We start from the raw sequence: 26084 nt of genomic DNA, 5'->3' as shown, positions 1-26084 counted from the left end.
GATGTGGAATTGATGGTTCAAGGGATATGAACATTTTTAAGGCTTTTAATTCATATTGCTAATTTGTCCCCAGGAACATTGTGTGCTTCCTTCAAAGTGTCTATTTCCCAGCATTACTGGAAATTATTATTCAAAAGAATCTTCCATAGCATGACCTTTTTTTTGTTTTTTTTTGGATGACCCAGGGTTTCTATTCATTGCCTGGCCAATTTATCCTGGAAAGAATAAAATGAGGCTAGAGATGATAAATGCTGGTGACCAGGTTTGTGTGGGAGGGACAGGGACAGATAACAGGAAAAGGATGAGCTTAGAGACCATTTCTTTACTCCTGCCTCCAAGTTATCTTCAGCAGACATCTAAAGACAATATTACTTAATACTTAAAGGGCATATGTAGTTTTAAGAGCATATTCAAATTATAATTTTTGATTTGGAAAATGATGTCTTGTCATCGTAGATGCTAGAGAACAGGAATGACGTTTGTATATTTCCCCAAAAGGGAGTATGTATTTTAAAAAATAAAATGGAGAAACACTGTCCTAATCCAACCCCTCATATTAGATAGAGAAACTGAAATCAGAGAGTGGAAGGGATTTCTGTAGAGCCACACAGCAAACTGGTGATGTAGTTGGAGCCAGAGGTAAAAGCTCCTGACTCTTCAGAGCTCTTCCATTGAGGTGGGACAGCTTGGTTCAGGGAGAGACAAGAAAACAGACATAAGAGCCTCCTTGGACAGACGACCAGGCTGTATTCCAGAGCCTGTGAGCTCCCCCATGCCCCTCCTGGACAAAGGTCCAGGGGTCTCCAGCATGGCCGTTCACTTCTGCTTGATCATCTGCATCTGTGAATGGGAGTGAGCTTACACTTTAATAACCGTGGTCTTTGCCTGAACTTTCTCTCCTCCTGGATAACTTCTCATCATGCCCAGGAAGCTCAAATGACACCTCCTCAGGGAAGCCTTTTTGGACTGCCAAGGTAGTTGAGGTCTCTGTGTGAATTCTTATAGCACCTCTAATCTGGAATACCCTTGTAACAATTATAATTACCTTATTTTGTGTTTAATGTCTTTCTCCCTGACTAGACTATATGCTCTCTGAGTGTAGGTTGTTTATTTTATCTTCTGCTTCTGGTACATACTGAGCCTTAAATGCTTGAATGTTTGCCTATTTGTATGCATGCTAATGAGTGAATTAGAAGGCTGCATGGTGGGCTGCTAAGCAGTGCTGCTTCTGATTGCCTGCAGAACCAGTGCACTGCCCCTTATTGCCAAGGACATTAAGAGAAGAGAGAAAGAAAGAAGACCCAGTTGAGGCAGCTAATGTAGAGACAAGCCAGAGGGTTCGGTCTGCTTCTCTGGGTGCCCGAGAGCCGCCTCCTGGGTGATGGGGTCAGCAACCACATCAACCACACAGTCATTGCTGGCTTGGCAGAATCAGCCTGGCAATTTAGGAGGGGTGGTTAGAGAGGAGCCTCCTTGAGTCATTCTGGTGAAGAGAATTCAAGGTCAGGGCTCTCCTTGGCGGGGAGAGGACGGCAACGTGGGTCTTCACAGTCGATGGGCGCTTACGACCAGGGCTGTAAGGTCTGCTGGTGGCTGGCTGGGCTCCAGAGCAGCGCTGCTGTTAAGCGGCAGGTCCTGCCCCTCCGCCGGTTTCCTTCCCCCTCCTTGGTCTCCCTACCCGACTCCTGCTTGCAGCATCCTCTGCAAGGAGAGGGATGTGCCGCGCTGGGACGCGCTGTCCTGGCCGAGCGGCGGCACCCGGGGCGCGCTCTGGACCGCCGGGGTCCGCCGTCTGGCGCTGCGCCACGTGCTTTGATCTGCGCTGATGTCAAGTGGGTGTGGGCTCTCAGGGAAGGCCCAGGCGAGGACGAGGAGGGCGCGCGATGCGCCGCGGGCGCGCTGAGGCCACAGCGCGCTTCACCGCCCAGCGCTGCTGACCGGTGGCCGGCCCGGGCTCGGGGAGTGGGCGCATGGAGCCGCGGCGCTGCCCGCCCGGGGACGCGTTCCCCTCCGCCCTGGGGGCCTGGCAGGGGCCGTTGCGGGGGGCCTGCAGGTGTGTCCGTGCGCCGTAACTTTCGGGGGGCTGCGGGCTGTTGGGTCGGCAGGGTGCACGGTGCACGGGTTGCATTGGGGGGGTGCTTTTGTGCCTGGCCGTTGGCTTGTCGGGAGCCAGTTTGTCCCTGGCCGGCCATCGGCGTGGGAGCCGCAGCTCGCCGCTGGAGTTTCAGCGAGAGAATTCACTGAGCCGGCGCCGGGCTTTGGGTTACTCATTGGGAAGGGCGCCGAGGGAGCTGCCTTGTTGTTTTGAGAATTGTGTCCAAGTACAGGCTGCGTTCATGGTAACAGATTATCTCTCAGCAGACAGCGCTGCTTCCCAAAATCGGCTGTAGTTGGGGGCACCAGTCGCGGAGGGGGGATGGGGAAGTGGGCAGAGGCGACCTCACCACCCGTTCCGCCCCGCGTGCCCGGGCGCCCGCCCCTCCTCCCCTCTTTCCCCCTCTCCCACCCCATCCCCGTTCTGGTTGGGAGCTGTCTAAGGAGGAGGTTTAGGGGTCAGCTTCTCGCCCGTTGACAGGTCTGGTTTCAGACACACCTTCCCGGAGGAATGCGGAGGCTTTGTTCCAGACGCCCGTCCCAGCCCCGAGCCCAGAAGCCGGCGGGCATGGGGCCGGGGCTCCGATGCCATTACTCATCTTTTATGGCAACGCCGGCGAGCTCCCGGGTAGGCAAGTTAATTATTAATGTGTCTGGGCTGGAGAGAGGGAATCTGGAAATGAGATTGGTAGGTTGCAGGTTTTTCTTTCCCTTTTTGGCAACCAAGGATTAAGCCCAAGGTATTGCAGCCTGTTTCCTGAGAAAGATCCTGGCATTCCCCCGGTGACCGGCGCTCCGAGGAAGGGATCCCTCTTCCCGATCCGTGGGACAGCTCATCTCCCCCGGGAGGACAGAAAGGGAGCATCTCTGGGTTTTTAACCACTTTTGAACCAGCCGGTACCTTTCCTCCTTTGCCTTGCGAAACTAACCTGCTTCCCACCCCCTGCCTCAGGGCAGGTTCCTGATGAAGCTTCCAGGCCAGGTGTGTGAGACCTGACTCCTCAGCCGGCAGTCAGAGGCACAGTGAGAAGCGCTGCCCTGTCCGAGCCCTATGCCTGAACACCTCCACACCGCTCAACAAGTGGCCTTGGCCCTGGTCTCTAAGACTGTGGCCACAGGCCAACGTGTCTGCCAGGTGGTCACCTGACCTGTCCCTCCCAGTGCCTTCAGCGCCCAGAGGAAGGAAGAGGTCAAGGTGGGAAAGAGCCGAGGGCGGAGTTCCCTCAGAGCGGTTTCAGTTTCCCTTGCCCCTGGCTGGGAAAAGGTGGCTTCTGTCTCACAAGGTGTGCTGTGTGTGCTAGGTTATACTGAATGGGATCGGGAGGGCGCAGGCTTAATGGAAGGCTGGGGGTGGCGCTCGGTTTTGGGGAGGTTGGTTGGATAGGGTGGTTGGAGGCAGGCCTGAGCAGATTTTGCCCCAGCTGGGGCCTGAGGAGAGTCACTAAACTCAGCCCTCCTGGCAGCATTGTGCCTTAGAGACCTGGGAAACTGTTTTTTCTTTGCCAGCTTAGGATAGAGTCCTCGGCCTTGTAAACAGAAGAGTTGATGGATCTGTAGAGTAGGTGTGTTGAGAAGAATAGCATGTCTTGGAAGCTGATGCTCAGAGGTACAAGAGGGGACTGGACTTATGGGGGTGAGGAGTGTGTAGAGAGGGATGGGCGTATGGGGGAGAGGAGTGTGTAGGGGGATGGGTGTATGGGGGTTAGGAGTGTGAGGACAGGGATTGGCTTATGGGGGTGAGGAGTCTTTAGAGGGGGATGGGCGTATGGGGGAGAGGAGTGTGTAGGGGGGATGGGCATATGGGGGAGAGGAGTGTGTAGAGGGGGATGGGTGTATGGGGGTGAAGAGTGTTTAGAGGGGGCTGGGCTTATGGGGGAGAGTAGTGTAGAGGGGGGATGGGAGTATGGGGGAGAGGAGTGTGAGGACAGGGATGGGCTTATGGGGGAGAGGAGTGTTTAGAGGGGAATGGGCATATGGGGGAGAGGAGTGTGTAGACGGGGATGGACTTATGGGGGTGAGGAGTGTATAGAGGGGGCATGGGCGTATGGGGAGAGGAGTGTGTAGGGGTTGGGCTTATCGGGGTGAGGACTGTAGGGAGGGAGATTTTAGCACTGGCTGTGGGCTGTGCATTGTATCAGAAGTTCTCTGAAACAGCCTGCTGTAGTACCCCACATCCCTCCCCCTAATTTTCTGTCCCATTCTTCAGTGACTTGGCTCACTGTGTTCACCTTCCTCCTGGCTCTGGTCTCCAGGGCTGGACTGTCCTGATGGCTGTCCAGGGACACACAGGCCGCATCTCACCCCAGCCTTCCAGAGAGGCAATGATAAAGGAGGGCTTGGCTTCAGAGAGACTGCTGACCCTGAGTCCTGGTTTACTGGGGAGTCCGTTCCACCTGTCCTCCCACTTGAGTTTGTGGTATGTAAATTCAGTGGCACCCCTCCCCCAACACATGCTTTTAAAAGTGCCACCTTCTCCAGCAGTGCCCCAAGCTGCTGGTGATCTGCTGGCACTCTGCAGGTTGAGGGTTTGGAGATGGCGGTGATTAAGAACAAGTTTTTTCTATTATGGGAAATCTGCCCAAGGCTGCCATCTAATGTCTGCTCACCTTGCAGACGTGTTGGTCTTGGCTGAATGTTCACTGATAATGGCCTGGCCACTGCCTGGGAAAGCTGCTCAAGGTGATTCTACAAAGAGAAGGTGGTAGTAGGGTCCCTGGGGCATTGAGAGATGAGCAGAAGGCGGGCAGGGCACTATGGGTGGTAGGGTCAGAGGAGTGAGCAGGGCTGGTTGGAGATTCTTCCGTATGTCCTGTTCCTGCTGTCTGTGCTTGGCAGAGCAGGCGCTGATGAGTCCAGTATCAGCCGAGGCCTCTCTCCTGGGGCCTGATAGCTCCTGCAAGCTGGGAAAAGGCACGGCTTGTTTCTGTACCCTAGCTCCTGGGCTTTGTCTTCTCTTGTCCCTCCTAGCGGAGGCCCTGGGGCTGATTGCGGCTGTCACTGTGTTCCTCAGCAGCGGCCATGGCAGGGAGCCCCTTCCTGAGACAGGCAGCAGGAGGAAGTACCCAGGCTAAGGGAGAGGTGCTCTGAAGGTTTGTTCTGAATCACGTAAGATCAAGAGGGGCCGGCCCTCTGGTGCAACGGTTAAGTTCCACACCGTCCGGTTCGGTAGCCCAGGGTTCTCCGGTTCAGATCCCAGGTGCAGACATGGCACCGCTTGGCAAGCCGTGCTGTGGCAGGCGTCCCACATATAAAGTTAGAGGAAGATGGGCACGGATGTTAGCTCAGGGTCAGTTTTCCTCAGCAAAAAGGAGGATTGGCAACAGATGTTAGCTCAGGGTTAATCTTCCTCAAAAAAAACAAAAAAAAAGACCCTGGCAGCCGTTGTAGTCTTGATTTGCAAAAGCACGAAATCCTTCCCTAGGTTTTATACTGTCCCTGAAGAGAGAAGAGCCTCGTGTTCCAGGCCTGTGCCCTGTGGGTGTGTATCCAGGAGCAAGGGGAAATAGAACAAGGGGTTAAATTCAAGCGGATGGGTTCAAACTGGATTCGTGTCCTTGTGCCTCTCTGAATCCCCCATTTCCTTGCCTATTAAAGAGGGATGCGGATACCTCTCTTCACCTCCGCCCGGATAATTGTGAGGATTATGAGATGTTTGTAAAGGGTTTAATATAGTGCTTGTTAATTGGTAGCTGTTTTTAATTAATTAAAGGTAACTAGACGATCCTTGGAGCAGCAGCTGAGAGTTGTTTTATTATGTAGAAATTGAGAATGTCAGAAATGTCATTTTGTGCCCACCCCAGAGGCGATACTCAGGCTCCCAGGGTCAGATGTGAGCCCTGTTCTGGAAGGGTGTCATCTCACCTTCACATCAAACCTGTTTTCCAGCCTCAGGTTATTCAGAGAGGCCTTGGAGACCGTGAATCCCTGACTGCAGGCCCACAGTGCAGTTGAACTGGAAAGGTACAACTCCTGCTAAAGCAGCCATCTCTGGTCCAGCCATGATTAGGGAATGTTAGTCCTAAGAGCAACTGGATTCCTGGCCCTTTAGCTTTGTAACTCTGGACAAGTCCTTTATCTCCTTGAACCAGTGTCCTGTGAGAATAAAACCTGCCTCACACAGTTCTTATGATCAAATGGGATAACGTATGAAAAATTGTAATGTGGCGTGCGAATAATTATTGGTAGCTTGCTATGTACCAGACACTGTTCTCAGTGCTTTTGTGTATTACCTCATTTAATTTTCACAACAATTTATGATGCAGTTGATTATTGCCCACATTTTATTGATGAGAAAGTTGAACTGTTAGGAATTGTGACTGTTATTGTTGGGTGACTGACCCCTGTGGAAATCATGCATCTGAAGACCTCTGTCTCCCAGAGGAAGGAGTAAACGGAAGTTTCTGCAAATACGTTTGCACTCTGCCTTTCTTCCATTGACCTACCTTTCCAGCTAATTTTGGATATAAGTTTGTAACGTGAGTAAAAGAGGTCCATATTGGTCAGTTTGTTCTTTTGGTGCCCCTTTCTTGTCCTCTCCCCCCGGCTCTGCAGGGCTAATGGACACAGCCCCTTCTTGGCTGTGCCTTTTAAGAGTCATCTGTGTGGGACTGTCACCCTCTGTTCTCACTCGCCTAATGGTGCCTTTTAAGAATGAGGGTGCTGGTGGATCAAAGATAGTTGCTGTTAGGATGGTGGTGCAGTTGTACATCAGCTGCCTCAGTGCTGGGCCACACCTGCATGCTGAGAATCAGTTGTATCTCCTTCCGACTTGAGTGTAATTCATGTAAATAAACTAAATGTTTATGGATTAAAAAAAGAGGTTGCTAGTTTGATTTGACTTTAGGCAGGGGAAGTGTTTGGTTTAGAGCCGACAATTAGGCTCCAAGTTTCCAAGGTCCCAGCTTTCTTTCTGATGGTTCTGGTTAGCTGTTTTGCCTCCTTCCCTCTGCTCCAAACGATCTGCCAGTGAGTACTCAGGTCTGAAGTTTTAAGTGTATTAGGAAAAAAAAAAAATGGAAGAAGGAAACAAAACACACTGTGAAAATAAGGGCTCACAGCTGGTGGTGTTTCAAACACGGGTGGTGCTCATTAACAGAGAGTTATGATCACAGCCTCAAATTTGTTCTCATTAGTTTTGTAGCACGTTTATAGGATGAGAAAAAGGCTGCAGCTTTGTGGGTTATTATTTCTTTTTATGACAAGAATAACATTTATGAGGGTATGACACAAATAAAGGAATAAAGGTCTGGTTAGGAATAAAAAGTGAAAACTCGTGGGCCTCCAGGCATGCTCGGAAGATTCCAGAGCTCTCGTCAGCGGTGATAGGGTGTTCGTGGCCTGGACCTGGGCGCCCTGGCTCCCAGCAGCCTGGTGATGTCATCAGAGTGGCTATTGTTCCTGTCATTTCATTGGAAAGTGGAGTGATTTGCCTGAGGTCAGGTAGCCAGATATGTAATGGGAGACTGGACCCCAGGTCTCCTACTTTCTGATTCAGAGTCAAGCATTCGCATTAATCCTTGTAATACTTTAAATAATTTTTCCTATTATGTACACATTGTGGAAAATTTAGAATGTTACAAAGGAAGATAGAAGGGAGGGATCACGCCCCAAGCACCAAAGACAACCACTGTTTACTTTTGGTGGATTTCTTAAGACTTTTATTTTAGGAAGAGGGAACATTTGTTTTTTGTTGGGGAAGATTCGCTTCTTATTTACACGTCTCCGGTCATAGCCAGTTTCCTGTGGTGGAGCAAGCACTCTTTCTGCTCCTAATGCGGGTTGAGATCTTTATTTTGTGTGACACGCTATGCTAGGCACAGTGGAGGAGTGGAAGATGAGCAAGGTGTTCCTGCCTTCAGAGAGTTTGTAATTGAGGGCCAGAGGCAGACACGTACTCCTCCGCTTAGTACAGGCACGATAGTCATAGCGAACAGCGGTTGTAGCCAGCCTGTGCCAGGTGCTTTAGACAAGTTACTCACACTTAATCCCCAACCCCAAGGAGGTATTACCCATTTTACAGCTGTGGAAACTGCGAGGTTATATGTCTTGCCTCAGTTGATAAAACCCGACAACCACCCGAGCTGGGATTCACATCTAGGTTGTCCCTTTACAAAACCAAGTGCCCTCTCTGGTGAAAAACTGCTGATGTAATAAATCCCATGAAGGAGAAGCACAAAGTCAGAGTCTTTGGAGATGAAGGAAAGTGCGGCCTATCCCTCTTTGTCATTCTATTTCTTATCCTTTTCCTCCATCTGGTTTTAAGATGAAGGACTCTAATCATTTTGAGTGGTATTCGTTACCTTCTTAGAAAGTTCCCTGCTTGGATTCTTTTGCTTATTTGGACCACTTGATAATAAAGCTCAGAGCGGGAAGGAGAAGGAAAGGCTGTCTACACCATCCTCTGTATTATTTGGAGGAAACTGAGTCTCAGAGAAGAGCATACATAATAGTTTTTAATTAAGCTGAGACCAGAACTCAGGTTTTTTCACCAGCGTTTTCCAAAGAGTGACAGGAAATGAGATAATACAGGGGTGAATATTTTTTATTTTAATAGTTTTGTACATGAGTATATGATTTTTCTCGCATGTGTTTGAAGAGAACTATAGCTCGAACGTCAGACTCATTGTTTGGCAGCTGTTATTGCTTAGGATGTGGCTAGTCTTTGTGGTCTATTTCAAGAAAAGTGGAAGTACAGGTTGGACAGGGACGTGGCAGAAATCATGGAGGTGTGTGGGGGCCATGCGTATCATGCACATACACCAATTTGCACCCTCTGAGAGGGTGTACTTGCTCTGCCAGCTTGATTCTTTCAGTGGCAGGAAGGAGGGGGCCAGCCCCACCCTAGGCATTTTACCTGTGGGTATTAATGGATTCATTGTGTTTATATTGAGAAAGCTCAGAGAGGTTGATTAATAAGCCCATGGTCACATAGGATAGATCGGAGAGTCAGGGTTCAGGTCTCAGCTTGGGCTCCTTCCATTGCCCCTCCTTACTTGCCACATTCCACATCGTGGGTGAGCCCTGGACCTAGCCTGCCCTTTTCCTCTGAGGTTCTGACACTTTCTTGTTCAGGTACCAGGCTCAAGTGGAAACGAATGTGGTTGGGTTGCTAGGTTGCCACTGTAGCCTGCTAATTTAAAGCTTGATTTTGATGAAATTTCAAAGAATGTGCTGTATTTATAATATGCGATATTTATCAAATCTGACTCATGCTGGTAAGTGATAGAACCCTTATCCTGCTGCCTTTTGGCTTCTGTTCACATTGCGATGACGCTCTGTGGATTGTGAGCTCTAGGAAGACATAGACTGTGCCTGTCAGTCTTTCTAAAGGGCAATTACCAGATGGTTTTTGAGATTGATTCATCTATCCATGCTTTCAGAGTTCAGAGAATCAACTAGTAGGTTTTTACCTAACGTGGAGGTGTGGAGCGTAGGTGTGGGCTGCTTCCACGTTAGCCAAAGAAACTCGGAGTTGTTGGTTATGGAGAGAGGGCTCCCTTTGGGAGATTTTGGCTTCCCCCCCCCAAACCAGCTGGAAGGTTCTACTTCTCAGTGGTTTAGAACCACGTGGAACATGGTCCCTTGCATGAGGCAGACAGTCCCCGTCCGCCTGCTGTGCCCTGGGTGCTGTGATAGTGAAGTAGGCCGAATGATGGCCCCCTCCCCAAAAGATGTCCTTGTTCTAATCCCCAGAACGTGCGAATATGTTACTTTATGTGGTAAATGGTGTGATGAAATGAAGGATCCTGGGATAGGGAGATTATCCTGGATTGTCTGGTGAGCCCAGTGTAATTGGAAGGGTCAGAGTGGAGAGGAGGGAACGTGACAGCAGTAGTAGAGATCAGAGTGATGCGGGGGCCGTGAGCAGGGAATGCAGGCAGCCTCCGAAGCTGAAGAAGGCGAGGATGGATTCTCCCCTGGAGCCTCCAGAAGGAATGCAGCCCTGCGGCCACTTTGAATTTAGCCCCGTGAAACTGATTTTGGACTTTTGACCTCCAGAACTGTAAAATGATAAATTTGTGTTATTTTATTTGTTATGGTAGCAGTAGGAAACCAATCCAGATGGCTACGTACTGAAGATCAGACCGCGCATGTAGCACAGTCCCTGCCTTTAGCGGCTGAGTCTAGTGGGGGAGACAGGAAGTGCAGAGCCAGTTTTGATAATTGTAGCGAGCACCCCAGTAGGAATCTGTGGGACCCAATCCAGCCTGGGGAGGTACGGGAAGACTTCCTGGATGAGCTGACCTCAGAGGTGCCACTGAAGGAGACTTAGAGAATGAAGGGGGACGAGGAAGAGCCTTGATGGCAGAGAGAAGAGCGTAGTCAGAGTCATCTCAGTCAGATCTGAAAACCAGGTGGGGACTACTGGCCAGGCCTCGTAAGACAGCAGCTGGCTCCATGTGAGTTGGCACAGGCCCTCATGGCCCTGTTTTCAGACTAAAGCTTTTCGGGCCTCGCATAGGAGGGAGATGAGATGGAAAAGTCCTGCTTCTCTGCCTTCAGGGTGGGGTGATAATAGAGCTGACAGCATCCCAGGCTCCTGCTAGCTCTTTATATGTATTATCTCATTTAATCCTCACAACAGCTCTGTGAGGTGGGACTGTTATCTTCTTCTTGTTGTGATTGAGGAAAATGAGACTTAAGTCATGAGCCCAGGGCACACAGCTTCTAAGTAGTGGGGCTGAGATTTGGACCTAGGCCTCCAGGCTTCGGAGCCCAAGTCCTTATTCTCATCTGTGGTAGAAAGCTCACTGGGCCAGAAATCAGTGATCTGAGTTCTAGTGCTAGCTCTGCTGCTTATTCGACTTAGAACAGGTCAGCCCGCTCTCTAACCTCGGTTTCCCCATCTGTAAAAGGGGATAAAGGCCTGCCTGCTTCAGAGATGTTGTGAGCATAAAGGAGATCCTTGGAGGAATGTGTTTTTGCTGTGAGCTGTAGGACCCCCTCCTCTTACCAGAGCTTCAGACACCACCAGAGAGGGCTTTGTCAGTGAGCACCATCCCGCAGAGCATCATCTTTAAGGGTCATGAGGCAGGCTGGGGAATTTGGCTGCAGTGGATCCACATGAGGCTAGTGTGTTTGCATCCATGGGTGGTGATGGAGATAGAAAGTGGGCAAGAAACAGTGAGTGGACTGTCTCAGGGTACCAAGAGTGGGGTGTAAATCTGTAAGGAAGAAGTGTGGTCTGCATCGTATTCCCTGCGAAGATGCTGATGCTAGAGGTGACTGAGGAGGAAACCTTTCCTGCCCTGGAGCCAGGTGAGCAGCATTTGGTCTCAGCCCTGCCACTTACTATCTGTGATTTGAGGCAAGTTGATGTGAGTTCTGGAGCTTCAGTCTCTTTATGTATAAAATAGGGCGAATGAGTCCTACTGTGCAAAGTATGTGAAAGCATCCTGCCCAGTTCCTGGCATATAGTGGACGTTCAGTAAATAGTGATGGTCTCTAAATCTGGCACTTCGAAACTTAGCAGGTTAATCCAGTAAATCCCAATTCTTTGCAGGATTCCACCTTTCTCCCTTGCCTTTCAGAGGATGTGAAGGGAGGGCCTGGCCACAGAATGAGAGCCCCATGAATCTTTGAGGGGGAGACCCTCTGCCTCCCAGTGGGAAATGGTGACGAGTGGTTTTCAGGTGGCTGCAGTGGGTGTGCTGAGCCATTTTGGAGTCAAGGATATGTTTGTCTTGCCAAGTACAAGATTGAGTGTCACTGTTTTGCTTTCTGGGAATAATGGCTGTGCAGATGAAGTAGATTTATGGCGCTGAGGGACGTCAGAGAGCACACTGCTCTTTTCTTTTTTTTATGTCTACATTTTCTGATTATTAGGGTAATGTGCTTGTTTTAGAATACTTGGAAAATACCAAAAAAGAAGAAAATAAAAATGTTTATCTCCACACCCAGAGATGATTATTGCTAACACTTTGGTGTATTTCCCTCCATTCTTTTTTGAAATGCACATATACATTGTTGGTTTTGTTTGTTTTTTTTTTTTTTTTTTTACAAAATACACAGTTTAAAATACTTTATTCACTTAACATTATATCATGCATTTCCCAGATTATTATGTATTCCTTAAAAACATTTTCATTTGCTACATAATAGTCTTGGGGTACATGTATCATAATTTTCTTCATCATTCCTTATTCAATAGGTGGGCATTTAGATTGCATCCACTAACATACATAAATACATATTTTCCCCTAAAATATATAAAAATATTTGACTGGATTTCTTTTTACCATTTTCTTAGATTCCTAGAATTGGAATTCCTAGATCAAAGAATAAGTATATTTAAAAGTGCATGTTGCTGGGGATTTTCAGACTGTTCTATTTATCTTATTTTAAAAAGCAAAAAAGTTGTGGATGTCAGGCGGCTGTGGGCCAGCCTGGTGAGGTCCCTGCTTCTGACCGTTGTGCACAGAAGGCTGCCTCCTTACCTCTCATTCGCTTGCTGGCAGACAGTACAATCAGCCCCTTGTTGCTCTACAGTGAAATTTAAGTAATGGGTCAGCCTTTCCAGTGCTTCCCTCTGTGTCAGGAAGTTCATCTGTGAATCTAGCCTAAATCTCATCTGCTGCATTTTAAATCCTCACCCACTGCCGGTTTCCCTCGGTGGAGTGGAGTGGAGTGGAGTGGAGCTTCACACTGTCTGCAGGCAGCCCACTTGCTTCTCTCCCCACTGCCTGACCGCTGCAGCTCTGGCCACCAGCCTTATGTTACCCTGGAGGAAACTTGAGGGTCTCTGGCTACTGCTGTTGCGACTGGGAGGGCGGTCCCCGCACCGGGTTGCTGCCGATAACACCAGGTAGGGTTTCTAAACCCAGGGAGTGCCCACGCCCTGGAGGCCATCGTCCCAGCCTCTCCTGAGCCCTCTGCAGAACTCCTGGGGCAATTAGCATTCAGAGGGGTACTCTCCTATCGACACTGCGGGTCTATCAGATTCATTCTCTGGGAAAAAAGAAATGTGGCTAGAGCAGGGATTAATTCTGTTTCAGTCCCAAGCGCATTGGCCAAGTGGTAAATGTACAGTGAGGGGGGATGGCCATTCAGGGAGGGGCTTTTGAGTGCATTCTGGTGGTGAGAAAGCTGGCTGTCAGTCTGGAAGGTTAGGGTCCCACTGTGGGCCTCCCACCCTTGGCATCAAGTAGCCACTGTGCCCTCTGCTGGAACAGCCTTGGCCACCTTTCTTAGCCAGTGTCCTTTGTTGGGAGCTGACAGCTTTATTACGGAGCAGTGGAATGTTAATTTGGAAGGGAAATTAATATAGCTGCAACTTCATGGGCAGCAGGAGGCCCCTTGCGTCCCTCACTTAGACATTTTAGAGCTGGCTGGCAATAGGCCAGCAGGGTGGACCGAGTAGTACAGGAAACAGACTGGAAATTGAGTCCTGCAGCACCTGTGGGAGTATCTGAGTGTGGCTGGAGCCTGAAGCATCCCTGGGACCTGGCGCAGCCTGGTTGACCTCTAGCTCCTTGCCGTCCCCTGCACATCAGCACCAGGAGATCCTGCCTTAGTGGGAACCGCTCAATGCTTCCAGTTTTACTCCCTTAGAAGGTCTACACTCTGAAGACCAGATGTCTTACTTCATACTTTGCTGTTCTCTCCTGTGCCTGATACAGTGTTAGTACTTGATTGAAATAAAACAGGCATTTATGAGGCAAAACGCAGTGGTTTTCTGCCCTCTGTAAAGAAGCTGGTTCTCTGCTCTTCAGCCTCTATTTAAAATTTCCCTGTCAGATTGTTTTTCTTCCTTTTGAAGAGAGGAAGCTTTTCCTTCTGTCTCCCTTTATTGTTATCCCAAATTCACTTTGGGTATGAATGTCGCTGGTGATTTTCACTTTGCAAGTTGGAGCTCACTGTCCCCACTGTGAGACCGTAGCCCTGTGAATGCCATCCCTGGCTGTACATTAGAATCCCTTCGGGAGTTTTTTCAAAAATATTGATGCATGGCACCCAACACCAGAGATTCTGACTTACTTGGGCTGTGTTGGGACTCTGGCATCATCATTTTAAAAACATTCCACAGGTGATCCTAACGTTCAGTGATTTTCTCAGAATAAAGAGTAAGATGTGCCTGCCGTGTCCTAGCAGCAATTTCCCTTTATGGGAAGATGAGTGTTAGAAGCCTGTGATACCTGTGGCAGTAGGTTGTTCCACATCCTTTATGGAAGCAGAAAGGGTAAAATGACAAGTGAAAGGATTGCATCGGTCTTTCGTGTGTGGTATTGGCTTGTTGGAAAGCCCCTGTGGATGTCCCAGGCTCCCATTTCTGTTCCCAGGCTGTGCCCTGACCGTGTCCCTCTGCCTGGTAATTAAGCAGGAGATCCGGACAGGATGAGGGTGCTTTAATTAAGGTGAGAGATCAAAAGGAACGGACAGGGTGTGAGTCTGCCTATATTTGGTTCATTAGCCAGGGCCTGGATTCACTTATTTCTCAACCTTTTGGGGTATGGGACACAGGAGGGTGGGATGGGGAACAGGGCTGTGAATGAATGGCAGGGGATGGCTTTCAGTTTTGGTCTAGAGGACAGACAGGTCAGAGTAACGGGCGCCTGCAGTGCGTGTTCAGCCCTTCCTGGCTCTCAGTTACCCCTGCAGGCTGGGTCTCTAAGGCCTCACTTCTGCTAGTCTCCTCTTAAATGTTGTAGATACCTCTTCCCAGAGGAGGTAACAGGGGACCAAATGATTGTCATGAGTAAATGAGACTCTTCACTGAGTGTGTTCAGGTCTTCCCATGGGCTCCTGTCTGTGATTTGACAATGGTTCTGCTCCTAGTTGGCTAATGCATTTGACTTGATGTCCTAAGTCCTATCACCTCTCCCCACCCTCTTTGGGGTGTTTGTGGTTTTGTGGTTGGGGCTTTGTTCCTTGAGCAGCCTCTCAGGTTGAGGGACTACTTTTGTGGTTCCAGCTGCTCCTTAGCTCCTGTCTCATGGCTGAGCCACCTCCCAGGCCCTCTCGGCCTTAGAGAAGTTGGAGCCCCATTGAGATGGCCCCCTGTAGTTTTCCCACAGGTCAGGAGGCTTCTAGATTAACCCCTGGGGTACTGATGGCACCATTCCTCAAACTCACAAATCCTGCTTAGAAAGAGCCACACACATTTTTTGTTTGTTTTCTCATGCTATTCAAACTGCAATTTGCTAACCAACTATAACAGCTTCCCCTGGGGTACTTGTTAAAAATGCAGAATCTCTGGGAATGGAACCTAGGAATTTGCATATTAGCCAGAATCCCAGGCCATTATCAGGTACAGAAATGTTTGAGAATCACTTTGTTAAAAAATGCCACCTCCCCCCCTTGTTTTATAGGGGAAATATGACAGAGTGGTTAAGTGACTTGCCCAGAGTCACAGAGTGAATTAGAGCTGGATCCAAGCCTGGAAGAACCTGAAGCCAAGTCCAGAATATTAATACCACCTCATATTAGTAGAGAGCTTTGTTCTTTGAAAGCATAACCTATCTTTCTGCTGCTCTGGTTTGCTAAGATCGAGAGCGTCATCCATCATCTATTTTTAACAGATTATTCTTTGCTATAGGGGGCTGTCCTGTGTGTTGTAGGATGTTTAGCAGCATCTCTTGCTTCTACCCCCTGGATGCCAGTAGCATCCCCCAGTTGTGACAATCAAAATGTCTTCAGGCATTGCCGAATGTCCCCTGGGGGGCAAAATCACCCTCATGGAGAATCACTGCTTTAGCAGCAGAAGCCATGTGTCAGAGATGTTCCCCAATGGCATCCCACAACATTTATTTTTATGTTTGGGGACTTCACTTTTAAAATTTGCATAGCTGGCTTCTTCCCAACTTGGCTACTGTGCTGGATTGCACACATAAATGAAGTCACGCCGAATATAAGCTCTCTCCTCCTCTCTGTTTTGGCCTGCAGAGGAAAGGCATAAATAAGCTTGGAAAGACCAGTGAACTTGGACTCCAGTCCATGCTTGGCCTCCCAGCCCTGCAGTTCTTAGCTGTGGGATCTTGGGCAAGTGTCTTAACCGTTTTGAGCCCGTTTCCTCATCTGATTATGGTAGAAAGAAGTGTTTGTTGTGAATGAGAATTAAGTGACACCTTGAAGGTGGAAGTGTTTATAAAACATTACTCATATATTAAGTGGCGATGATAAGATTCAGGTCTAATTACCAGCTCTTGAGGTTTTCTCAAATTCAAAAGTACAGAACTCAGCATGGCAATTCTAGACTTGTATTTGGCTAAGTATATTACCCTTGTCATCTTTCTGCCCATAAAGTTAATCTTCCCTTCTCTCGCTTTAAATTTAATCTCCTTCTTCTTGGTGGCCATTGTGATACCTCTTTTGGGTGATTGTCTCTGCAAGATTAGTGTTAGTTTATTACCTGTGGCTGGCAAGAGCCAGTTTCTTTTTATGGTGAGGTTTCCAAAGGGCTGTCAAATATTTTATGAAAATCAAAACCAGTGCCACCTTCCTTTCTCTCCTTGCCAGACCCAAAGAGGTACATGATAATTGGTGCACGAGGCCTGAAGGAAGGCAGTGAAGCCAGCATTAGTCTGCAAAGAGATGCGTGCAGATGAACCTGGAGATGAAAGGTCTCTGAGCTCTTTGGTGCAGTAAAGCTCAGCTAGTTGAGCACTTCATTTTGCAGACAAGGAAACCGAGCCCGGAGAGGGGACACGTCCGAGGTGTCACAGTGGCAGAGTGAGATTGCGGCTCCAGCTTTCCAGGAGCCGAGGCTCTTGGTGCAGTGTTCACCTGTGTCCAGGCTGCTGCCTCAGGTGGTGCAGGGGGAGCAGGCCGCACTCCGTATCTGGGGTGCTATGGCTGCCTTCTGTTTTACTTCAGAGGTTGCCTTGTGGGTCTTGTGAAATCACTTCTTTCTGATCAGTAATTTATGGATGGAAATTCACCAGAATTCACACAGTCCATGGCATGGTTTTCACTGATTCTTCTAGCAGCGCATCTTGAGGGGAGAAGGCACTGAACATAAAGGGGCTCTAGCTTCCCAGTGAACATATTGAAGAGGAAAAAGATGGGGAAACTGAAGCTCCTTCGTTTCTTCAGTAACCTCTGACATTGTCCCTTGGCTACACATTTTCTCCCACTATGATGTGCTCCTAAATCATCATGACTACTAATATCAATTGTCAGGATTATTAATACTGCTGCTGTTTATTGAGTGCTTACTGTATGCCAATGCATGTGAAGTGTTTACCTCAATGCACACCTCGTTTGATCCCCCCAAAAACTCTACACCGAGAGTGCTGTAACTATCTTTGTTTTGTAAATGAGGGAACAGGTGAAGTTACTCAAGGTCACAGAGTAGGAGGGGGAGCTGAGATTCAAACCCCTCTGATTTGTGAAGCCTAGATGGGCTGGTTCCTGGTCTGTAGTTCCTAACTCCTGTGGGGGCGGTTACTGTAAACCCCCCCAGCCTGCTCCTCCTCTCCAGCCAAAATCACTGTGTCCGAGGACCTGGTGTTTGTCGGATGGTCAGTTGGAACCTCTAGGCTGTCCTGAACTGAGTGGCACCCGGCTTACTAGGCCACCACCTGCCCCTGAGCATTTCCTCTCAGGCTGTGCCAAGAGCCTGAATGAGAAGAGCTGTCCCTGACTCAGGATCCTAGAGGCTGCCTGTGAAGGGAAGCGTAGTCTTTAGAGACTAAAGCCTGGATTTTTGTTGGATGGGTCCCTTAGCCTTCTGAAGCCTCATGTTCCTCTGCTATAAAGCGGAGGTGTGATTCCTGGTACAAAAACTTTTTTTTCTGAGTGTTAAATGAAACACTTTTTAATACTGAAAGTGTTTGTAAACTCAGAGTTTGGGTGGGATTGTGAGACTAATGATTACTCAGTGCCTGATCCATCACCATCATGATTCCAGAGGAGGGTGCCGTGGGAGCTTGGGGAAGGGAGCTCAGGGACATTTGGAAAAAAGAAGCAAACTCATCTCCTTTGCCAGTCGTTTCAGAGGCCTTCTCACCCAGCCTTTCACCTTCAGGCAGTACCACGACGCCATGCGTGGATGCATTTCTGCATCCCTACTCACTCTGGAGGAAGTGCTCACAGGTGTTGATGGGGGACTAGGGTTTCCTGCAGGCCCCCCCGACCCAGATATTCACCAGAGGGCCCTGTCCTGCTGATCCCTGGGGCTCTGCAGCAAAGAAGGCTGCTTGGGGGCACTCAGGTTGTTAAAAGAGAAATTGCTAATAGATACTTTGAATTAGGGTGACCTTGAGGAAAGCATAGACTTTTTAAAATTATTTTTTAAAGTGGTATAACTATATTACATCAAAAATTGGATAATAGGGAAGAGGGGAGAAAAACACCCATATTCATTTCATCTTAATATAGTTCTTCTGGAATTTTGGAGGGAAGTGGGAGAATAATAATTTTCATTTATTTTAAATAGGTGTATATAACAGCACAAATTTGATAGGGTACAAAGCAGTGAAAAATAAGTCTTTTTACAGGATGTTCTTTTACTCATATTGTACATATAATTTGACTCTTTCAGTTAACAGTACATTATCCTCGTATGTCTCAGCATTTTTTTTTTTAAGATTGGCACCTGAGCTAACATCTGTTGCCAATCTTCTTTTTTTTTCCCTCCTGCTGCTTCTCCTCAAAGCCCCCCGGTACATAGTTGAATATTTTAGTTGTGAGTCCTTCTAGTTGTGGCATGTGGTATGCCGCCTCAGCGTGGCTTGATGAGCAGTGCCATGTACTGCACCCAGGATCTGAACCAGCAAAACCCTGGGCCACCAAAGCTGAGCGTGAGAACTTACCCACTCAGCCATGGGGCCAGCCCCTAACAACGTTTCTTTTTTTTTTTTTTTTTTTTTGAGCAATATTAGCCCTGAGCTAACTGCTGCCAATCCTCCTCTTTTTTTCCTTTCTTTCTTTCTTTCTTTCTTTCTTTTTTTTTTGCTGAGGAAAAGTGGTCCTGAGCTAACATCCATGCCCATCTTCCTCTACTTTATATGTGGGACACCTACCATAGCACAGCGTGCCAAGTGGTGCCATGTCCGCACCTGGGATCTGAACCGGCGAACCCCGGGCCGCCCAAGCGGAACTTGTGAACTTAACCGCTATGCCACTGGGCCGGCCCGTAAACAACATTTCTTATTCTTCCCCATTTTAAAGATTTTTAAAAATTTTGCAAGGAATATATGCAATATATATATTTATGAATTTTTATTCTCACATAAATAATGGACAGCAAAATACCAAATTAGTAATAGTGGTGGCATGTTAGAGGTGATTTTTATTTATTTTTTATACTTTTATTTTTTAAATTTTCTACAGTGAGCAGGAATATTCAGAGAAGTATGAAGAGGAGATATTGCCCATAATCTTAAAATTAACATTTTGGCCTATTCTTACCTATTCATTCTTTGCATTTTATAAACATAGTTGAGATTATATTCTATGTTGATATGGGTCCTGCTTGGTTTTCATTTAATATAAGCATTTATTAAGCTTAGCCTGCTTATAAACTTTGTTTTTAATGGTGGTACAATATCCTATCAAGTAGAAACATCATATTTTGTTTGACCATTCCCTTATGGTTGGTTACATTATGATTAGGCATTGTCCAGTTTTTTGCTGTTAAACTAATGCTGTAATGAAAACAACTTAGGAGACACAGCCTTTAGGAGTGTTGACCCCAAAAGAATCAGTCCAGAGCTTAGAGGAACTGTGTTCTCAATGGATGGGCACACAGTAGGCACTCAGCAGTTGCCTGTGCTTAGTGAATGAGGGGACATGAGTGAAGGAGTGTTTTAGACATGATTTCAATAAATGATAACATGGAAGAATAAAGAATGTTTTACAGTAATGAAGGCCTGTCAAGAGGGACCCCAAAATAGACTGCAAAATGCAAACCTGTCATATTCTGATAGCTGCAGGGTTCTTGCGAGGCTTCTGCAGTTTCAGCCATGAAAGATATCTGGGGAAGACAGTGATTTGCAAGTTTGTGCATCAGGAATGTAGGGCCTGCCTGTCTTTGCGCAGTGTTGCAGAATCAAGTGGCCGTGATACTTTTCCAGGCTCTGAAGGAAGGGAATGTGGCAAGTAGGACAGAAGCTTAAAGGATAGTTTGTTGTCTGACTGCGTGCTGCCCCAAATGGCTGCTGAAACCAAATCGATTTGTGGGAGGCTATCAGGGTTTTCTTGACTTGACTCTCTCTTTCAGAATTGAATAGCAAAATAGGATTTCTCTGAAAAGTGTCTCTCTTTATTTGCACCTGGAGCGCTCTGTAATTTGGACCTTGTCAGAATAGCCTGTCTTTATTTTGAATTTGGAACCATTGACTCCCGTTTTCTTTCCACTGTGAGCTATTTATATGCCAAAAAGCTTAAGTGGAGGCCTTTTTACCTTCTCACTCCTGACTTCAAGAAATAAATAAAAGAAAGTAGCATTCTCTAGAGTCTATAATCCCTGAGCGTGGGCCACAAAAAAATGATAAGTATTCTATTGTAGAGTCTGTGCAGCGGTGCTCGATTACAGACGGTTATGGAGAAGCTTGGCTGCTGCCAGGGCTCTCTGGGGCAGGGGATCCTCATCACCTAGCTGGGCATGCATTCCAAACATATTCTGGTGTTTGTCCATTTGTTCATTCCATTCATTCATGTACTCATTCATTCTATTTGGTTCCCTTCAGTTATTGATCACCTAATGTCATATGTCATGCAGTGTGCAAGGCTGTAGTGATACAGCTGTGACTAAGACTTCCTTCCTCCCTGTTTCTGTCAGGGTTCAGTGGCAGTAAGGAGAAACTAGCTGTTCTAAACAGAAATGGATTTAATACAGTGAATTAGGTGCTTAAATCATTATTGGAAGGCTGGAGGAGCAGGCTGTCAGCTGGCATCTGGCAGTGACTCCTACAACTCTGAAAATGATCTGCCGATAACCGTTTTCTTTTTCCTTTTTTCTCCCCCTTTTGAACTCCCCTTGCCCCCTTCTCCCAGCTTCTCTGGCCCAGATCTTAGATTCTCCCCTTATGGGAAGAACTGTTTCAAAGAATTTATGGATCGTAAAGTGTTAATGATCAAGTCTGTTGTTAACAATAATAGTCCTCACTGCTGACCACCTATTCAGTGTCCAGCTGTGTGCTAAGTTCTTTACATGCCTTATCTCAGTTCTCACTCCTTTTTTAGATAGTTTGTATTATTATCTCCGCATTACAAACAAGGAACCTGAAGCTAATAAAAGTTAAGCGAGGGGCTGGCCCGGTGGCACAGCGGTTAAGTTCGCATGTCCTGCTTCTCGGTGGCCCGGGATTCACCGGTTCGGATCCCAGTGTAGACATGACACCGCTTGGCAAGCCATGCTGTGGTAGGCATCCCACATATAAAGCAGAGGAAGATGGGCACGGATGTTAGCTCAGGGCCAGTTTTCCTCAGCAAAAAGAGGAGGATTGGCAGCAGTTAGCTCAGGGCTAATCTTCCTCAAAAAAAAAAAGTGACTTACCAAAGATAATTCAGCTAATAAGTAACATTTGAATTTGGACAAGGTCCCTGTCCAGAGGTACTTGCAGTTTAAAAGAAAAGCTAGACCAAAGAAGATACACTACTGGCCGATAACGATATGAAAAGATGCTCAACATCATGAGCCATAAAGGAAATGCAAATCAAAAACATAATGAGATAGCACTTCATACACACTAGAATGTCTGTATTCAAAAAGACAGATAATTAATAAGTGCTGGTAAGGACGTGGAGAAATTGGAACACTAATACACTGCGGGTGATGTGAAATGGTGCAGCGTCTTTGGAAACCAGTTTTCAGGTCCTCAGAAGGTTAAACATAGAGTTCTCATATGACTCACGGATTTTTCTCCTAGGTATATACCCAAGAGAAATGAAAACATATATGCCCACATAAAAACTTGTACATGAATGTTCATAGCAGCATTATTCAGAATACTTCCCAAGTGGAAATAGCCCAATAGTCCATCAGTTGAGGGGTGGATAAATAATGTGTGGTATATCCATACAGTGGAATATTATTCAGCAATAAAGAAGAGTAAAGTACTGACACATGCTACAAGGATAAACCTTGAAAACATTATGGTGAATGGAGGAAGCCAGTCCCAGAAGATGACATAGTCTATGAGCCCATTTATATAAAATGTCCAAATTAGGGAAATCTAAAGAGATAGAAAGTAGATTAGTGGTTGCCTAGGCCTGGAGGAGGGATGATGGCAAGAGAGAGAAGAAAGGCTGGAAAGGGCAATGTTTACCCAAATAAATGAATCGCTAATGGTGAAATTTAGGGAATGGTGGATAAATGCCATACAATTCTTTTAAACTTTTGGCTTATGTTAGTTTGTCCTCACTAGAATCAACTGAAAAAATGGATTTAATTTGGCATAAAATTAAATATTTAGTTCCCAGTTGATTGTCTGGTTGGTGAACCTAGAGGTGATTTTTTTTTTCTCAGCCGTCTACTTTTCTAGGTTTTTTGGTTTTTCTCTAAGAGGTCTGTATTACTTTTTATAAGTAGGGAACCAGAAATAAACTGTGTCATAAAATGAATGTTCCCTTGGGATATACAGAAAACATCATGACTTCCACGTGTTGTGCCACTTGAAATAGTTTGAGAATTTTTGTTCTCGAAAAATAGTTGGAGAAAGAAAGCGAGAGGTGCCATAAATGTTTGTCCCTGGATTGAACTGGTGTCAGAATCCAGCCACTCCTGCCTTTCACCCTCTAATTTCTTACTTGCCCTTTGAGTCTGTCCAAGGACCACCAAGTTGTTAATGCTCACAATGTTGTGTACAATTTTGTGCACAACTTTATTTACAAGGAAAAAATGGGGGGGTGTTGGATAGTTACGTCAAATTGAATGCAAGTAAAAGGAAGAAAGGTAGTAGAGTATCTGTGCCTTGGATAATTTGTCCCATTTTATTGTCCAGGTATAATTGCTGATGCCAGCGTTTTTTGTAGTCTACTTGTAACGCAGTAAAAGCCTCATGCATTACAAGGCCTTCACCGAATGGGTATTCACTGCAGCCCCCTCCTTTCCACCTGAGCTTAGGGCAGGCTGGACCATGCAGATGTTTCTTTAACAGGATGTATGGATCAGCGAAGTGAAATTTATTGAGATCCAACTGTATGTTTGAGGGCAGAATTTGCTGTCATGCAATCAGAATAAAGCTGAGGATTTACAACCTGTGAGAGGCTTAGATGTGGAGAATTCTTTTCCCATTATGCATTAAGTTGGCAACTTGGAGCATGACTTGGATTTCTCGGGCTGGAAGTGGCAAGCTCTGGGGCTCCGAGGCCTTCCATTCACTGTGTACACGGGTGTTGGGCTGTAAGTAAGGTCCAGGCCCCTTCCGGGTAGAGGCAGGGAGTGGGGAGTGAGGACGAGGGGAGCAGGTCTACTAGGTGCCTGCCCTCCCCCCTCACCCCAGTGAGCTGCCAGCACTTTCCTGCATACCCCTGGCACCTGGGCTCTCTTAGCAGTCCCTGCTCACACCTGGGACTGCTAAGAGCAGGCCTGGAACAGCTCACCAGTATGGTGGAAAGAGAAATCCCAGAGAGCAAGGTTCAGCTCCTCACCCCACCGCTTACAAGAGCTCTTTGCCTTTGGGCAAATCACTTATCCTTCTTTCGGTTTTCCTAATCTCTAAAGGAAATAATGCTACCTACCTTGCACGCTCCTGGTGACTGGTATTTGAAGGTTGTATGGAAAGCGCATAGCACAGGGCCTGAGACGTAGGCCTTTGGTAAAGACCATCGCTTCCTTCCCAATCTGCGTTTCTTCTTTGCCTCCCCTTTCCCTGGCCTGGTCCTACACTAGGTTGCCAGAGAGTTCCCTGATTTTCTCCACCTCGAATCAGGGGTCACCTGTCAGTATTTTTTATTAAAATATTTTCTCTCCACCTACCTATTTTTGGGCTAAATTTTAGTTTATATTGAACACATTTCTCCAACATGAAACCCATTGAAACAGAAGTTGTTTACTTTAGAGTAACCCTGTCCAATAGAACTTTCTGCAATGATGACACATTCTTGGCTAGTCTTGTCCTTTTGCTCCCTCACTTAGATTTTAAGATCAGTTTGTGAAGAACCATGAAAAACCCTGTGAGATCTTGATTGGTTTCACATTTAATTTATAGATTAATAGAGGGAAGAATCAACATATTTATGAGATTGGGGTTTTCTAGCTCTCCTTTCATTTAGGCCTCTTAAAATATTTTTCGTTAAAGCCATTTTTTCTCCATGAAAGTCTTATCAGAGGTTCATAAAGAGCACAGTGACTGGCACGGATCTGGATTTTAGAATAGCGGGTGGGTGGCCGAGAGGACAGTGAACTAGAAAAAGCAGACTTCAGAAGCCAGGAAGTCAATTAGGAGGCTGTTGGAATAGTCCAAGTGAAAGAAGATGAAAGCTTGGATTTAGGACTATGAGAAGGGAAAGGAGCCAACACACGGCAGAGACATTTCCTAGGAAGAGTGGACAGGGCCTTCTCAATTCTTTCAGGGCAAAAATAAGGCAGAGTCATAATACTACTTGCTGCCATTTATTGATAGCTCAGTATGTACCAGGCAAAGTGCTGGCGGGTTACTGTTATCATTGCTTCTCTTTGCTCCAAAGTAGGCATTGTTACTTCTGTCCTCCAGATGAGGAAGCTAAATCTCAGAGAGGTTAAGTAACTAACCTAGAGTCACCCAGGGGAACAAAGCAAGTGTTCAAAGCTAGAACTGCTCATGCCCAAAGGCCACTGAACAGCCGTCTGATTTTGGTTTGCCTCAGTTTATTGGAAGTACTTTATGAAAATGTACTAGACCTTTTGAATTTTATGACTGAAATAAAAATGACAAAAATCCTGTTCTCAGTCATAGCCAGAAAACTAAATTGGAATGTTTACCTAGTTTTACAATGTTTGCTATAAGATCTAGACAAGTCTGAATTTATAAGATCTATAAAATTTGAGTTGTTGAGAGGGCAGGAGGGCAGGCTTGGGGGTTGTAGATCATGTGACTCTGTGGAAAACAGAATTGTTTTTGAATTCTGAAAGTGTTCCTGGTCATGTATTTCTGGGTAACCTTTTGTTGATGTTTTTTTGCCATTGGTCAGGAAAAAAAAAATGAATGGCCTTAATTAAAATTTCTATTGTCTTTGCCACAGAGGAAGGAAGCCTTTCGATGGTTGTCATGGTGATGTCTGAATGTCACTGGTGAAGTGGGTAGTGATTGCCATCCAGAGCCCTGAAATGAGCGTTTATCATTTTTCTTGCCCCCTGAGACGCTTGCACAACCAAACTGCACATTTCCTTAATCGCCTTTTAAATTTGCATTTGTGCCAAATGTGTGTGAGGGAATGTGCTCCTCTGCAGCCATGGTTAGAGTAGTGAAGTCTGAAACCCCATTTCTAATTGCTTTGTGCTCCTGAAGCAAAATGGCATTTGTGAGGTGCTCATGAAAACTCTCCAAAAGTAATTAGGAGCTGCCAGCCCTCCACGCGGCACAGCCGGACAGTGTGCGAGGCCGCCTCCTCTCCCAGCTCTCCTGCCCCCTCCCAGGCCCTCAGAAGTCTTGCCTGATACTCCTTCTCTGCAGGCAGCCCATGTAAAGTGCCTTGCCCTGAATGCATGGCAACTTACACGAGTCCTTCTCTTCCCTTCTGCGCCCAGCCGCCTCATTGGAGCCATCGTGCTGCATGCAGGCAGAGTGCGGCTGTCTCTGACGGGAAAACCAGGCTCTCTTGCTGGCTTTAGGCTTTCTGCACAGTATGATTGAGGTGTCGGAAGGGGAATGGGGAAGAATGATGTTGTGCAGGTGGGTAACAAGGATGGGTTTTCAGAGCTCTGTCCGCTCATGAAGTTACCTGTCCTCCCCACCCCCCAGCCCAGGCCTGAAGAGGACAGCGCAATGATACCCCTCCTCCCCAGTGGTGCTGTGCAGCTGCATAATGTGGATGGATTTTCAGTTCAGAGCTCCGTCTGCAAATGAGGTTACCTCCAGGTCTGAGGAAGACAGGCTTTATGACCCCTCCCACCCCCAACTGGATAT

General features: G+C 47.0%; 1 protein-coding gene across 33 annotated transcripts in view; it reads left to right on the top strand.

Moving 5' to 3' along the window:
• The window catches only part of PLEKHA7 (pleckstrin homology domain containing A7), a 198920-nt gene that overhangs the window by 71501 nt on the left and 101335 nt on the right, over nt 1-26084 (top strand). For 2 of the 33 annotated variants that reach the window (XM_070491268.1, XM_070491272.1), the window contains exon 1: nt 1700-2053. The exons of 24 other annotated variants lie outside the window; for them this stretch is intronic. In XM_070491268.1, coding sequence (XP_070347369.1) covers nt 1971-2053 — 83 coding nt within the window. In that variant the 5' untranslated portion in view covers nt 1700-1970. Of the gene's footprint in view, nt 1-1692; nt 2054-2534; nt 2723-3528; nt 3701-4346; nt 4511-26084 lie in introns of those variants that run through there. 7 more of the 33 variants (XM_070491252.1, XM_070491255.1, XM_070491260.1 and 4 more) reach the window with 7 other exon arrangements.

Source organism: Equus asinus, chromosome 20 (assembly GCF_041296235.1).
Source record: "Equus asinus isolate D_3611 breed Donkey chromosome 20, EquAss-T2T_v2, whole genome shotgun sequence".
In the NCBI taxonomy this organism is placed as follows: domain Eukaryota; kingdom Metazoa; phylum Chordata; class Mammalia; order Perissodactyla; family Equidae; genus Equus; species Equus asinus.
The sequence above is the reverse complement of the archived record's forward strand: the minus strand, read 5'-3'. Positions and strand labels throughout refer to the sequence as shown.